This window comes from Toxoplasma gondii, chromosome X (genome assembly GCF_000006565.2).
Source record: "Toxoplasma gondii ME49 chromosome X, whole genome shotgun sequence".
NCBI classification, from domain to species: Eukaryota; Apicomplexa; class Conoidasida; order Eucoccidiorida; family Sarcocystidae; genus Toxoplasma; species Toxoplasma gondii.
In genome coordinates this window covers 6,869,724-6,884,825 of record NC_031478.1, presented here as the reverse complement: position 1 = coordinate 6,884,825, position 15,102 = coordinate 6,869,724, and the positions used below count along the sequence as shown (strand labels likewise).

Genomic DNA, 15,102 nt, shown 5'->3' with positions numbered 1-15,102 from the left:
ACCTGTCCATACACTGTTTGTTTCACCGAATGGAAGCCTGCCTGGTTGCGGAAAGGCTAAAAAATGGTGCGCCAACGAACCGCAACGCTCTGCTAATCGATTACGGTTTACATTCCTTTGTCACCTGCAGACCGGTGTTTCAGCAGCCGCTGGACCCGAGAGGAACCTGTTTTCGAAAGTGGAACTTCGGTGAACGTTTAACACCTGTCGTACAGGTGTTCGTAATCAAGTGAAATTGGACGCATGCGATGCGAAAATCCGAAAGAACACACAGTAGCAAAGTTGTTTGAGACGCCAGTCTCTATTCCGCTTTGGCACAGAAAGTTGGACACCCATTCGCAGGTGAACGCACAAGTGTATGCATGGACACACACTGACCCAGTCTCTGGAAAAACAGGCTCCTCGGCCTCGCCGGAAGGCGGCCACTACATGCATCCGAAAACGAGAAACTCGAACAAAAGAGATTTACTTGGGTGCTACCAGGTTCTCCGCCCTCTTAATGGAAACAAAGAGGACGCTGACATTTTTTCGCGTCCACGACACCTAACGCAGAAGCGACGCCGCCAGGGACCGACACAGCCAAACGCACGCATATATTACACTTCTAAGCGCAGACATCGAAAATGCCCGCTCTCAAAAAGATCACACACATCTTTAGCCACATGCATCTATTTATATTCTTGCAACTCCCGTGACCACATTCGGATCCGATGCAACGCAGATGCCAACTTTTTACGTTCGCGCCCGACCTGAGAAAAGCCCGTTGTTTTCTTCTCGCATTTCGAGCCACCTTTCAGCTGGCTGCTCTGTTTCCATTCTCCACCTCTTGATTTTTCTTTCGGCTCTCGACACTTCCTTCACATGTCTCGTCCGTCGTTGTTCTCGACCTCTTCCTCGTGCGTATCGACCTCGAAGTAGAATCCCTTCTTCTCCAGGCGGTCTTTGAGGACGCTTCCGACACTAGCAGAAGGGGATCCTACTCCGCAGAGCTTGGTGCACTTGTCCATGTTCAGCGCCATGCAAAGACCGGTTTCCGCAATCATCTTTGCAGTTTCGCGGTACCCAGGATCTCCCAGTTTCGATCCAACCGTGACTGAAACGCGAACGTTTTGACCAGACTTCGACTGTGTTCGCCCGACAGCGCGCATTTCAAAAAATCCAGAATCCAATACCTTTTGCGAAGGACCCTCACCTGCAGACCAACAGGCGAGAGATCCACGACATGTACACGCTCTCGCTTGAACACCCAGAGCGAGAATCAGCTGCATGCGTCGCATGGAAACACGCAGAATTCTGCCCATAAACAGAGATATATGCACACATAAGTATGCACATGCATGCACGCAGATACATTTATATATGTATATACACTATAAAAGTATATACATATAGACGTGCACACATAGGGCTGTGCGTCCCTGTGTCTGCCTTTCCAGCCTGAAACATCATTTTAAAAAAACAGTTGAATTCAGAATCGTGAATTCGTGGACAGGCAGTTTCACATTTCTTTTCAAATACGATACACGGGAGAGAATCAGGGGAGAACCTCATATGCAGCGAACTCCACGTGGAGAACCAGAGACGCGCGTGTTTTTGTGAAAAGATCGCGAGGGAGATCCGCGACTTTAGCACGCACCGGGTTGGGGAAGCAGTCTGAGAGCAAAGAGGAGAGAGCGAATTGGGCTGAATTTGATGCAAAGCATCCCCGCGTAGACAAGCATAGAGGTGGTCAACGCCGAGAAAAATCCGCCTTTGTTGACGCTCATGAGCTCGCGGTACACAAAGTCTTTGCCGTACTTGAAGCCCATTAGAGCGTTTGACCAGCTGCAACCGGAAACACACAAAATCACAGGAGAACCACTTCCAGACAAAGACTTACTGAACGCAATTGCGTAGGGTGAAGAGGAACCGACAACGTGCTTCACGTACAAGCCTACATGAAGACGTCCACCACCGCCCAGATAAAGACATCGAGACATCTACATAAAATTGTCCACCGTAGGAAACACAGAGACCGGGACACGTAAGTGAGGATGTCCGCCAGTACAACGATAACTGCACAGAGAAGTACACGCATCCATATCTACAAGCATGCACTCACCCAGACGAGATATGTGTATAATATATATATATATATATATACATATTTATGTAACGATGCATCTGAATGAATATGGCCACCAAAGCAAAAATATGTACACAGCCATATCCACATTTACGACACGAAGATATCCACCACTGGAGATATACAATTACAAATACAGAGATAGCGATGCCTATATCGAGGGGAAAAAAAAGTTGAGCCGCCAAAGCATGAAGACTACGCAGCGCTGTTTCACGGGCATCCGGAGCGAGAGAGAGAGAGAGATGCAAAGGATGACTAAAGGACGCTTGCTCGAGTGCATCTTGCGTTTACTGCTGTGCTTGTTGACATCTCTTTTCAACTTCGAGGACCGCTCGCGCTGAGTGAAAATCCTTTCGCTTCCACGTCTCGACATCAAGGGTGGACTGTTGTTTCACAGAAGTACCAAGAACGATTTGCCGAAATCGTTCAGGTGGAGGACCAATGCAAAGTGAAGGTAGAACGGTTTCGGGACGTTGGCGCCTGAGTGTACAGACAGCTGAGCGCGGAAAGCGCGATTCTCACCGGACAACCTGCTCGTTTAGAGGCGCCATAATGAAGAAGGCTCCGTACCCAAAGTCCTTGTCGTGCGTCATAAATCGCCTGGAAAAAGGAAAGACAAACCAAAGAAAGGGAAGCGGGGTGAAGGCATGGCGTCTCCATGACTGCAGGAACGCCAATCAAGACGCAGAGGAACGCAGTTGGACTAGAGGGCATTTGCATGCACACGTTCCTTTCCTGCAGCATGCATCCAAGTCTACGTCGACGTATACAGTCGGGGTTGGACGTGATGTCGCAAAGACATGGACCTTGGGCGCCGTTTTTTCACATCTTTGAAAATTTGAAGTCATGCCATAAACCTGTTAAAAACTCGAATTAAATTTAAGAGCGTAGGAACTCTCACAGCACACTTGACCTCAATGTAAACGTCTGTCGTGCGCGCATCATACGGAGACGTAGCAGCAACGTGAGTGGCTCGAGGATCGTGAACGCTCATGAAGTCTCTCGTTCGACCTAAGACATTGTTGACCCAAAATGTTGCCACGTTCTTTTTTAGTCTACAGGATTTTGCAAAGAAAGCACCAGTGTATTTCGTAGATCGTTGGCGGATGCCGCGGAATTGCGAAAACATCTGTCTACCCCACACCTTTCAGCTGGATGTTGAGTATTCTTGCTTGAACGGGCTTCTCTAGACAGCCTTCCTTACAGAGACGCATGCAGCAAATAGTTAAGGAGCTCGTGAAAAAAAGCCGGCCACGTGTGTTTAAGCGTGGTGTATATACCTGCAGGGCTGCTAGAACCATTTGTATGCAAGCGCAGATGGTCTGCTATTCCGTGCCAACTGAAGAGAAACCGTGACATCTCTTTTTTCACTAGATCCGCTCTTTCTGCGGGCTAACAGCACGCGACTTACACGGGGGAGTACGCCTTGGAAGACGGAGTGAAGGAGACGCACTCTGGCAAGGCTTGCTTGCAGAGATAGTACGGATCGAACGTGTCTTTCGAGCCTGCGAGGTTCAACAAAGACGCCACAGTCCCGCCCGAAAAGCCGCCATGCAGTTCGGTGACAGCTGTGGAAACCTGCAGGCGCATACACACAAATCCTTCACACTCGCTCTTCCTCCTTGCCCAGGAGGCAACCGACACATCCAAACAGATACACTCGTGTATTCACAAGATGACGCATACATGTGGACATACGTATATATATATATATATATATTAAAAACGCACACACATATCTACGTATATATGAATAAGTGCACATGTGTGTCTATATCAAATTGATACACTTGCAAATGTACATTTTCAAATATAGACATACATACTTTCATGCACGCATACATCTAGATACATAGAAACATGCGTGCACGCATATGTATAAATGTACACGCATAGATTTGTTTACGTATGTGTCTTTGAATTGAGCTGTAAACGGCGCAAAACAACAGGGGTATCTGACTGTCAGTGTGCACACATCAAAGGTGTCACTGTCTCCGAGCGTCTTGGACGCTGGTGAAGAGTGGCATCAAGCAACTACGGTTTCGGTTTGTACACAGGATCCGTCTCGGCTTTCTCACCGATTCACAGGGAGCGTTCGCGGCCTTCAACGCAGCGTCTTGCAGAAGGAGACAAGAGAGGTCGCTGGGCACAGAATCGAAGCCGCAGCAGTGCACGACCTTCACGCCTCGCTCGGCCGCCAGACGGCCGTACTTCTGGCTGGTCAACGCCACGAATGGCGCCTCTGAAAACGAGATGGAGGAAAGAGAGGGAAAAAAGATGACAGACGGACCGAAAAAAGCAGAGAAGAAAAGAGGTGGAAAGGGAGAAAGAAAAGAACACAGGCTGAGAAAGAGAAAGCGAGAATAAAGGTGGAAAGGGGGATCAAAGTGGACAGAGAGATGGGGACAGCAAGACAACGAGAGCAAGGAGATCGAGAAGTGCCGACGAGGAAAGCAGCGAATAGGAGGAGAACGCGAAAAACCACGAGTGTGAAGTGTATGTACTCCCATCGCATTGTGGCTTCACAGGGGACGCCGCTTCAGTCCCGTCGTGAGGAGATGGCCGACGCGCACTCTCTTCGTATGCCGAAGCGTGGATTCAAGAAAAACAAGCAAGATAGCGGATTAATTCGTGTGGGCGAAACCCTTGCGTCTACTCCCTCCGATAGAGAAACGGCGAGAGGGGACGTGAGGTGTTATCAGTCATTCGATCGACAACCGGTGGTCTGCTGGTGCTTGTGTGTGGCCCACAGGAACAGCGGGCCGCAAGGCCCCGACGGGCTCGTTCAGCTCGCTGTGGATAGACTGGCCCGAGCTGCAAAGAGGTTTTCAGAAGGCTTTTGTACCCCAGCAAATCCTTGTTGTGAACTGCATGCATACGTCTCCGCTGCCCCCCGTTCCCGTTTGTCTCACCGCCCACGAGGTCACAGTAGTGCGTGCGGGAGTCTACACATGCCTTGACAAGCGGTTCGCCGTATTTGAGGTACGGCCCGACTGTGGTGATGATCACTTTCGCTCTTCTGCACATTTCCGCGAGCGAAGCCTCGTCAGAACTGTCCGCGGCAATCAGGGGGATCTTCTCGGTGTACGCTTCGCGACGGGCGCGGGTGCAGGCTGTCTGTCGGGACTCCTCGAGTTTCTTCATCGAACGGCCTGCCAACGCAAACCTGACCAGAAACTCTCCGTTCTCGGTCACATAGTGCTCGCAGAAATACTCCGCCACCAGCCTGCAAAGACGAACCAGCCACACAGCCAAGACGCATCCGGACACCGCACTCTCGCGAATTCCGGCGCACAGAAGCACACGCCTACACGCAAGCGGTAACACACACATCGGTTCATACACATGGTTTTTCAGCGAAGCACAAGGTAGTACCCAATCTACCACTACGGATGTACTGGTGTCTGTATATATATATATATATATATATATTATGGCCGATGCCAAGAAGTGATTAGGAAGTGTGCATAGATTCACGTGTACAGCGATGTGGATAGGTGGGAACAGAAAAAGACAGAGGCAGAGTGACTGAGAGGTGAGCTCGTAGTAATGGAGGGTTGTACAGGCGTAAAAGATATGAACGGCAAGCATTTCGCACACCACCGATTATGAGTGGACATTTTAAGTGCCAAGCACACTCTCAGCTGAAAAGAAGCTTTCCCTTATACCTGCCAGTGAACCCTGTGGCGCCATACACAATGACGTCAAATTCTCGACCTGAGTCGTTGAGTGGCTGACTCTCCATCGCGCTGAAAAAAGAAAAATATATTCCAAGCTTTTCCAAACGCTCAGCCCAGCCGGATCTCATGAATGGGCATTCACACAGTTAAATACCACACAAAAGATACGCCAATATATACACAAAAATATCTGTGCACTTACGTATATGTATGCCTGTATATACATGTCTTATATATGTATATGTATATAAAATATAGCGTGACTCACGAACAGCGTCAGCAGTGAGCTGCCGATCAGATGTCGGTAAACGGGCTTCTTTCAGATGTGCGTGTCACTTCTGTCTTTCCTTTGTTTTCCGGCAAAAGCAACAAAGTGAAGATGGTAGCATCTGCACCCTTTCGAGGTGGCTGAATAGCGACACTGAACCCGACAGGCGCATCTTGTTCCAGAGAGAGCAGTAAGGGGTTCCTAGGTCTCCACGAAATACCTTTTACCAACAAGCATTATACACCAAGAGTCACACTCCTCGCTTGGATCTCAAAATACACCAAGTTAGGAACTTCAAAGAAAGTACCACAAACACGAACGTAAACAGCTGTGTAAACACACGCACTCTGCGGAGGGCTGCAGAAATCTCGGCCTTGCCTGTTTTTGTCGGGACGACTGTTTTCTGAGAGAGGTGCGTGCGTGTGGTGTGGAGAGAGGACATCTGATGACAGAAAAAGGTTGACCGACTTGCAGAGCCTAACGTAAAAGTGTGATGCCAAGAGAACCGCGAAAGAGACGGGCACGGACAGCTGAGAAAAATTCGGAAAACGTGTGACTTTGCCGCAAGAAAACCCGCCAATTAAAACCACACCGGAACTGGCAGATCGGTTTCCCGAAAGCGAACACAATGAGAAAGGCACGAAACTCGAGAAAAAATGGTTTCTGAGACAGAGAAAGTCAACTGGGAAAAACAGGAATCAACAGAAGGGGAGTCAACTCTTCAAGTTCTCAACTACTCTTACACTGCAGACGAGAGCGACGGGTGTGCGCAACAGGCGGACGCTGGAGTGGTGGTGAACGGAAACAGCGGCGTCTCCCTTTTTGGCGATGAACTTTCGAACCCAACATCCAAAAGCAGCGTCCTCATCTTTCAACGAGAAGGCATTTGTTGAGGTTCTCTTCAACAAGTGTCTGACAGAAACACCAGTTCGATTACCGACACGGAAAGCAAATTTCGCCCGCTAAAAGTGTTCTGAAAGCCGAGACACAACCAGCCAGGTTACTCAAGCAGGCACTCTACAGTTGTAGAAGCACTCTACAGTTGTAGAAGGTACGAATGGTAGGCGGCCAGAGGTGTCAATCTGTCCTTGTCCACATTCAAAAACACAATTATGAACCACCAATCTATATCGGTGGTTCGGAAGTCTTTTTCCTAAGAACTAACGCGATCTCCTATTTCCTTGTACCATTAGTGAACTCATTTGGTCTGATCCTAAGTACGCAGTGAGCTAAATAGATACAAGGAACTTGACAAGCATTACTAGATTTATATAAACGACAAAAAGACATCACGATTTTAGATCGGTTGGTACAGAATATCAAACCTAATACTAATTAACTGAGTTAAATCTGTCGGTCTAGAAGTAGATACACGAGCTTATTTCTCAGCTGGTTTGTTAGTATTTATGTCATCAACATGTCAGTGAAATATCAATAACGATGAAACTTATTTGATTAACATAACAACATAGACGATTAAGCCCAGACATCCAAGGGGTAGTTAAATAACTATAACTGCAGTTATACAATCCTCGAGTCATGTGAATTAAAATACACAAGAATACGAAAGAGGACCAGTCGTAAAAAACGTTCATCCAGTTACTAAACAGGTGCCAGGCCAACAAGAATCCGATCCGTGTATTCCGTACAAACTAACATTAGGAAGGAGACTACCAAAGTGAATATCATGATATTTGTACAGCTTGTATATAAATGTTGGAGCAAATGCACAAGATGCTTCTGAAGTATATTTAAACGCTGGAGTGATACCTGTAATTATCTGGAGTACAAAGGTCATTACAACTAAGAAAGCAAAATTATAAGATGAATTTAGATTTAGGGCACACCGATAAAAGACAAGGTGTGAATACACTGGAGGAAAAGACATCCATGATTTCGTTGTTCCAGCCGCTGTATCCCACCACACGCAGTTAGGGTATTCGCCCTGGACCTTCCCTGGGTTTTCATTTATAGAGACGGATGCTCGGGAAATCCAGGCTATTAGCCCCCGTGCTTCCGCAGAAAAACAACATTTCCCCCACCTACGCGCCTTCCTTTCACTGCCGTTCGACTGCCGACACCCAAGAGAAAGGCACCCAGGCTTACGGTTCCCAGAGCGGGCGGCGATATTTGCAAAGTAATATTTCCCTTCTGTTGCCACAGCCACTGTAGACGTTTCCGGAGAGCACCTGCATGTGCGGAGTCGGAGTCTTTAAACCCAACTGTGCGCCAGTGGAGAGCTGGGGTACTCCGCTGTCGTCAACGAAGACGTTCCAAGCTAGTCGCGTCATTCGAATAGTACGGAAACAGCTTTTGTGGAATCCGCACTTCGGCAGCAGACAGCGGAGTCTGTTTTGCATGAAGCCGTGCAACAACGCTAGCAGTTTTAGAAGTGGCTTTGATTCTATGAATGGACGTACTGCCGTCAGCAGACGAGAGTGGGTTCCACGCGAGGACGCAGCTTCGGCGATAAAGAAGTCATCCACCGCGTCTCTCTGCTCAGAGAATCTCTTCCGACGTTTCAATCGTTCCACGAACTTTCCGTGTCTGTCTTAGCAGGATATCGAAACACAGAGATCCTTGCTGACTGCAGACGGGCGCAGAGGTCACGCCGCAGACCTGAATCTTGCCCTCGTATCCCTTGGGGTGCCCGAGGTGCAGCCACCTACGTGGAGGAAGGCGGCATTTGATTTATCGAGACTCTTCCTTTTCGGGCCGTTTTCCCCTTCATTTCTGCTCTCTAACGCCGCCAGACTGTCCCGAAACTGGCAGCGGCTGCGGAGGGGATTTCCAGGATCGATTTCTCTTGATGTCCGTTTCGATGCATGCGGCCGTCTTTGCCACGGGAGGATGAGCACAAAACATATTCGGAATCTTATATCTGCCACGTGGTGACTCAGCTCATGGAAATTAAGAAGCACGGGCAAATAAGCGAATCGAGTGGCCGTCGTGACGCATTTGCGACCCGTCAAAAAGTCGACGACGCCTTCGGCCTGCTGTTTGTAGCAACCAGCAACTCACTGCAGTGAGCGTTCGATGAAGGCCACACAAGTGCTGCATATCTGACTGCCATGACATAACAACAGCTTCTCAAGAGCTCGTGCGGGACTTCCGCTCGCTCTGTGCACGTACGCTTCTGCATGCACATTGACGAACGCAGACGCATGCACTCGCGTAGTGCACAAAACGGATTGTGAGGGAGGAGAGGAAGCAGAGAAAAAGGATGGTTTTCTCTCTCCATTTATCTTTCTTCCTTCCTAACAGCGGCGTACGCGTACACAGAGGGATTTGCTCTTCTTCGTTTCACCTACGCTCCTAGAAGATGTCTCCTAGGTTGACACGACTCGCTGAAATGCGTATGTGCAAACAAATGCAGCGGTGCCAAGCTGTGTACAGGTGCTTGTGGACTTCACGTGTTCCTCAAGAAAGAGTTCAGGCCCGTCTGAAGTGACTTGCTGAAGTTGGAGTCGACGGCCACACCTTTAGGTGCGGCAAACACCGAAGTTTCAAAACCTCCTCGCGATAACGCAACTGCACGAGCTCGTGCAATGCACAGACACACCCGGAAGTACGAGTCGCAGAACTGATCCACACGAAGACCCCCGACCCGTCACTGCTTCCTTCTTCCAAACCGAGTCTGCCTACCTCACCGCGATACGACGAACTCGCGCACAAAACTCATAAAACGACATTTGCATGTACATACCTATCCATACGCACGCATGCGCGTGGCCAAATGGTCACCGAGGATACACCAACGCATTTTGCTGTAAACACCCGATACACATGCACACACGTTTGCGTGTTCCGTCCCTCCCGGAGGCATGCCTAGGTCCCCACATCGACTGCTGCGAGTGTACGGCGAGCCGAGGTTACGCAGCGAGGCCAAGGTCCTTCGCGAGCTTTTGCGACTTCTCCAAAGCCTGCTGTGCCTGCAGAGACTTCCAGGCCGGCGAGAACCGCGCTTCCACTTGATCCTTCATTTTTTGGATGGCTCCTGAGACGAAATGCACAAATATGCACAACCCACAAAAGAAAAGTGACAACGAACTCCTACCGGGACATACACCGGATAATCAAAGCGACAACCGGTGCTAGAGACAAACGCATGTATACATACACATATATATATATATATATATCTAAAGGTGCCAATGCACAGCTGTTTGTGTGACAAGAAGTCCGAAAGGCATCGTGTAGAGATATAAACGTGAGGGAGACACCATGCACTATCTTCGACTGTACGTATCTGTTCACAAGCATATACGCATGCGCATGCACGCAAATGAAACCCAACACACAGATGCAGAAGGCAGTTGCGTACCTGCAGGGTTCAAGCCCTTGGGACAGGAGACTGTGCAGTTCATGATGCCGTGACACCTGAAAACACAGAAACAGCGAAATAATCCACCAGATGTAAACCAGCACTTGAGAATCTACTCCACAGAAGCAGAAGAAGATTTCTGAGACAAACCAGTAAACGCGCTGTTCGCACCACAGTTGCGAGACCTCACCTGTACAGCTTCATCGTATCGTTGATCGCCGCCAGGCGTTCCTCAGTGAACTCGTCTCGGCTGTCTGCAATCCACCTGGAAAAAAAGAAAAAAGATAGAAGCAACAGGCAGACCTACAAGATTCAAGTGGACGAAAGGCACGAGGGAAGAGAGCAAATCTCTGACAACGAGGAAAGGAAGAAAATTCAGCGAGCGCGTCGAAAAACCCAGAAGAGATGAGACACAAACGAGAGGCGGCACATGCAGAGAGGCCGGAGAAGGCACACAGTTCGAGTCCACATGGGGAAGGCAGAAGTACGGAACAAATGAACATGGAGAGAAAAGGGAAATCCCAAATCTCCATGAACACACATCCCCATCTGCTAGCAGATAGTCGCCCTACAAAAACGTCGCTCTATTCTTCTCTCTTTCCACCACAAGGCACAGGTTATCCCGAGTCTCTTTCCGCCCAGATCAATCTCCGAGTCTCAACCCAGTTCCTAATTGATTTTTCTCCGCTCCACCAATCTCCTCCGCCATCGATAGGTCTCCACGTCCCCTCATTCCTTCCCCAAGCAATCGCAAATCAGTCGACACACACAGGCACGCATATATTTAGTGCACCTGCACTATATATATATATATATTTACATATGTACTGCATGCATCTCGGATATTTGCATGAGTGTTTACCTGAAGGCCTGCATGAGGACGGCCGGGCCGAGGTAGGCTTGCGGATTCCACCAGTAGGACGGACAGGAAGTAGAACAGCAGGCGCAGAGAATGCACTCGTACATTCCGTCTAGCTTTCGGCGGTCTTCAATCGACTGAAGATTCTCCACATTTGGGTCCTGAAATCACACACAACGCATATGCGTGCTGAGGCTCTGAAGACCCTTGTGAGACGCTCGATGCGGGCAAGCCGCAGATTCGGGAAAACGGGGGACGCCGTCGTCGAGTGGATGGAGTCCAGAGACGGCAGACCGCATGCATAAGTGGAGAGAACGAGACTCAGAGACACTCAGGTGAGACACGGAAAACATGACACGCGATGAAGAAAAGAGAGAAGAGAGGAGACCGAGCAAAGAGAGAGAAAAGAGTGAAGGTGGCAAACGACACAGAGAAGAGAGACGAGCAAAGGTGCGAGAAGAAATGGACGAATGGACAGTGTGATTGTGGTCCAAGAGAAGAGGAGAACGAGAGAAGACAGAAGAAGGAGAGAATGGAGAAGGACAGAAGACAGAATACCGAAAGAAGAGAGGAGAACGAAAGACAAGCGAGAATAGACGACAGAATGGGAGGAGAGAGACCACGAGTAGATGAAGCCAGAACATTTCTTTGAAGTTTCAGTGTACCTTCTTGGGGGTCTTCCGCTTCAGCCAGGGCTCGACGCTGCGGTACTGTGCGTAGAAGTTCGTCATGTCGGGCACTAGGTCGCGCAAAACCATCATATGGGGCAGAGGCAAGATCTCCACGGGGGGATTCGCCTCGCGAAACAACGCGTGGTTGATCTTATCGGTCACTCTGCTCACCACTTCCTCTTCGTGGCGGTCGTGCTTGATGTCTTGACCTAAACAACACAAGGCAAAGCCACACGCACCCTGTTCCAACCTCGCTCTTTCGTACAAACCACAGAGACGCGTAGACGTTCACACACAAACACAGAAAAAATATATATTCATTTATTTACATATATATCTACACTTATGTAGATGGAAATACCACCACGGTTGTGTGCATATTTTCGGGACATGAACATATGATGTCCATATGTATATGTACACGTAAATGGACAAGTCACTTTAAATCACTGTGCAGGTCTCTGCAGACGTGAATGTGCACAGATGCATGCACACACACATGCCTATATATATATATATATATATATGCATGCGAATGCATCTATTTCGATTCATGCATTTCGAGGCAAGGTTAGGCGGAGCTGTGTGAGCACAGGCTGTCTACTCTTTCTGAGAACTTGGCTTACCTGGCATGAGGCGCATCGCTTCATTTTCCCGGTCGCCTCGCTTGATCGGGGTGAGGCAAGCGAGGCAGTTCTTTCCGTCGACGTTCATCGCGCAAGAGCCGCAAATGCCTTCTCGACAGCTGCGGCGGAAGACGAGGCTCGGGTCCTTGAAAGCAGACATAGACACAGAGAGACTGCTTTTGAGGAACGTACATTTCAGAGGTCTTCTGGGGCGTGGGAAACTCTCCAGCGCAGGTGCAACGGCCCCGTCGTCCCAACCTTCCTCTGGACGCCACAAAAAAGAAGAGCAACAGCGAACGCCTGCAATATGTTTACGTCAAGTTGGAATCGCTATTTATCGCCGATCAGCACCACGGCGGCGAATAAGTCTTCGAGTCTTGCACACACCGCCCGATCGGAGCATCTGCTTTTCCAGAAAGGCTGCACGAGACATGCGAATCCTCACTTGTCTGTCTTTGATGGCGATGAGGGCATCCAAAATCATGGGGCCGCAGGTGGAGACATCGAGCTCGAACTTTTGCATGTACGGGCGTTTGTCTGTCTCAGGGTTGTACCGGTAGATCGCAAAGGTGCGAAAGTCCGGCACCTTGGTGGCAGCCTCAGCCTCGGAGGCAGCTGTCTGTGCATGCGCGACGGAGGCGAAACGGCGAGAGGCAGCCGAGGCGGCGGGCCTCACGGAGCGAAGCGCAGACGACAACATTGCGGCGAAAGAGAACGACGACAGGAGCGGCAAAGCGCGGAAGCTCGCTCGAGGGAACGTACACCACAGGGCGAAGGCGGGGGAGGGGAAGGGTGGAGAGAAGGCTGGGGAGAGCACAGAGATGACTTTCGGCTACAGGGGGAAAGGAGAAGGGGAGAAGGAAAACAATGGCGAGACCGGCGTTGACTGACGCTGGAAGGCGTGAAGGAAAAGGTCAGGCGGGGCGGCAGAAACCGAGAGAGACGCGGTCACGCGGGAAAACTGGGGGACAGAAGGTCGCGATGATGCGACAGAGGCCTTCGACATTCGAGAATTCAACACGTTCTGCTAAGCAACAGAAGGCGCAAAAGGGCTGCATGCAGCTGAAGCTCCTGTCTGCAAAAGCTCGATACGTGACTTGACCGGCACCGGATGCGACGGGAGGGAGGAAATCCCCGAATTCGCAGAAACCCCAGTTTCGCCGCGTCGTCCTGAGGAGGCAGTGGCGGTTCGCCAGGCAGTTCGCTGTTCGGGAAAGCGTTGGACGTCCAGCGAAGCACAGGCGAAGACGGACGAGAAAACCCGGTGAAATTCGTCAAGGAGCCGAGAAATCGCGATCAACGCGACAGGCCCCGAAAGCGCCTCTTGTTGGCGAACTGGAAAAGAAACAGGGTCTGTCTGCCCGCGCGGCGGAGCTGTTCTTTTTGCCGTGGACACTCATGCGTGGACGCGAAAACTCGAGAAAAATCGAGAACTCGTCGAGAAAACTCTTTTTGCGTAGAATTCCGGCCTGCTCTGTCGCGATAAACTCTGTCGAATCCGCTCGTTCAAAAGATAGTCGCTTGCGCTAAAAATGCAGTTGCCCAGCTGCCGTGAGAACAGCGTGGAGAAAAGAAGACTCGGCTTAGATCCGGAAACCGCCGTCTCTCCCTTCCCGCCCGGGCGGACTGCCGTTGAGGGGTGTCGGCTTCCTCACACGCCCGAGCGCGGTAGGCGGCGACTCGAGGCGCGCTTCGCACAAAGACTTCGTCACCTCCGCGAGGGTCCAAAAATGTGCTTTCGGACAGACTGTGGAAAGCTGGGCTCTCCGGCACTGTTGTAAAAAATCCCCCGATTCCGAGCTGCACACTGTGCGCCCAACCGCGGCACATACGACGCGTCAAGCGTGGCGTTTCTCCCTCGTCGGATGTCTCTCCTGCTGAGGAAATAGCGAGGGAAACCGATCTTGTGGAAGGTAGAAGATCTGCAGGAAACTTTTGCTGAGTATGCACGCTATCGTCACCTCGTGAGGAGGTGGTGATAATTTCTCTGGGAAACTGGTGACCCGCCTCTCTAGCCGGCTGGATGGCCAGCTGGCAAGCCTGAGAGCTGTATCTGCCTCGTTGCGGTGTCTCTTTACACGACCGTCAAACTCGCAGGTGTGGGTGTGGCGTCGAAACACAATTTATTTCCAAATGAAAGAACGCTATCGCCACATTTGACGCTTTTCGAAAAGGCTCCGGCGCGAAGCGCTTCGCTTTCCGGGGGGTGGGAGACGAGAGTCTGCCCTCTCTTGCTCGGGTGTCTATACACCTCGATTGTCTACGGGAGGCCGGAGCGGTTCCAGCACGTCCTTGTTTTTAGTTGTTCGCTATTCGCTTTTAACGCAGGTAGTAGGCGCTCCTTACTCTATTTGGAGTGAATCTCCCGTTTTTCCTGAGAATTGAGGTCCTTAAATTGGTGGCCCGCCGTTCCTCCCAGAGACCCCCCTCTCGCGCTTGCCGCGTTTCGCGCTGCGGTGTGTCTGCCCGTTTCGCGAATCGCTGTCTCGCTTCGCGGCGAGAGTCTCGCCGCCCCTGTGTGACTGAGCCTCCACGCACGCGACATCTGC

At 50.3% G+C, this 15,102-nt stretch overlaps 2 protein-coding genes across 2 annotated transcripts; both read right to left on the bottom strand.

Annotated features, from left to right (window-relative positions):
* Nucleotides 1-64: 64 nt before the first annotated feature.
* TGME49_215290 (saccharopine dehydrogenase domain-containing protein) lies at nt 65-6,812 on the bottom strand. Its single transcript, XM_002370807.2, has 8 exons — nt 6,452-6,812; nt 5,794-5,874; nt 5,038-5,351; nt 4,204-4,367; nt 3,537-3,703; nt 2,648-2,725; nt 1,637-1,824; nt 65-1,192 (listed from the first exon to the last, which is right to left on the bottom strand). Exons 2-8 carry the CDS (start codon nt 5,868-5,870, stop codon nt 858-860), a joined length of 1,323 nt encoding a protein of 440 aa, XP_002370848.1. The 5' UTR covers nt 5,871-5,874; nt 6,452-6,812; the 3' UTR covers nt 65-857.
* A 2,648-nt stretch (nt 6,813-9,460) lies between these two features.
* Nucleotides 9,461-15,086, bottom strand: TGME49_215280 (succinate dehydrogenase [ubiquinone] iron-sulfur protein). Its single transcript, XM_002370806.2, has 7 exons — nt 12,999-15,086; nt 12,554-12,698; nt 11,922-12,136; nt 11,260-11,417; nt 10,588-10,662; nt 10,398-10,453; nt 9,461-10,070 (listed from the first exon to the last, which is right to left on the bottom strand). Exons 1-7 carry the CDS (start codon nt 13,251-13,253, stop codon nt 9,946-9,948), a joined length of 1,029 nt encoding a protein of 342 aa, XP_002370847.1. The 5' UTR covers nt 13,254-15,086; the 3' UTR covers nt 9,461-9,945.
* Nucleotides 15,087-15,102: the final 16 nt, after the last annotated feature.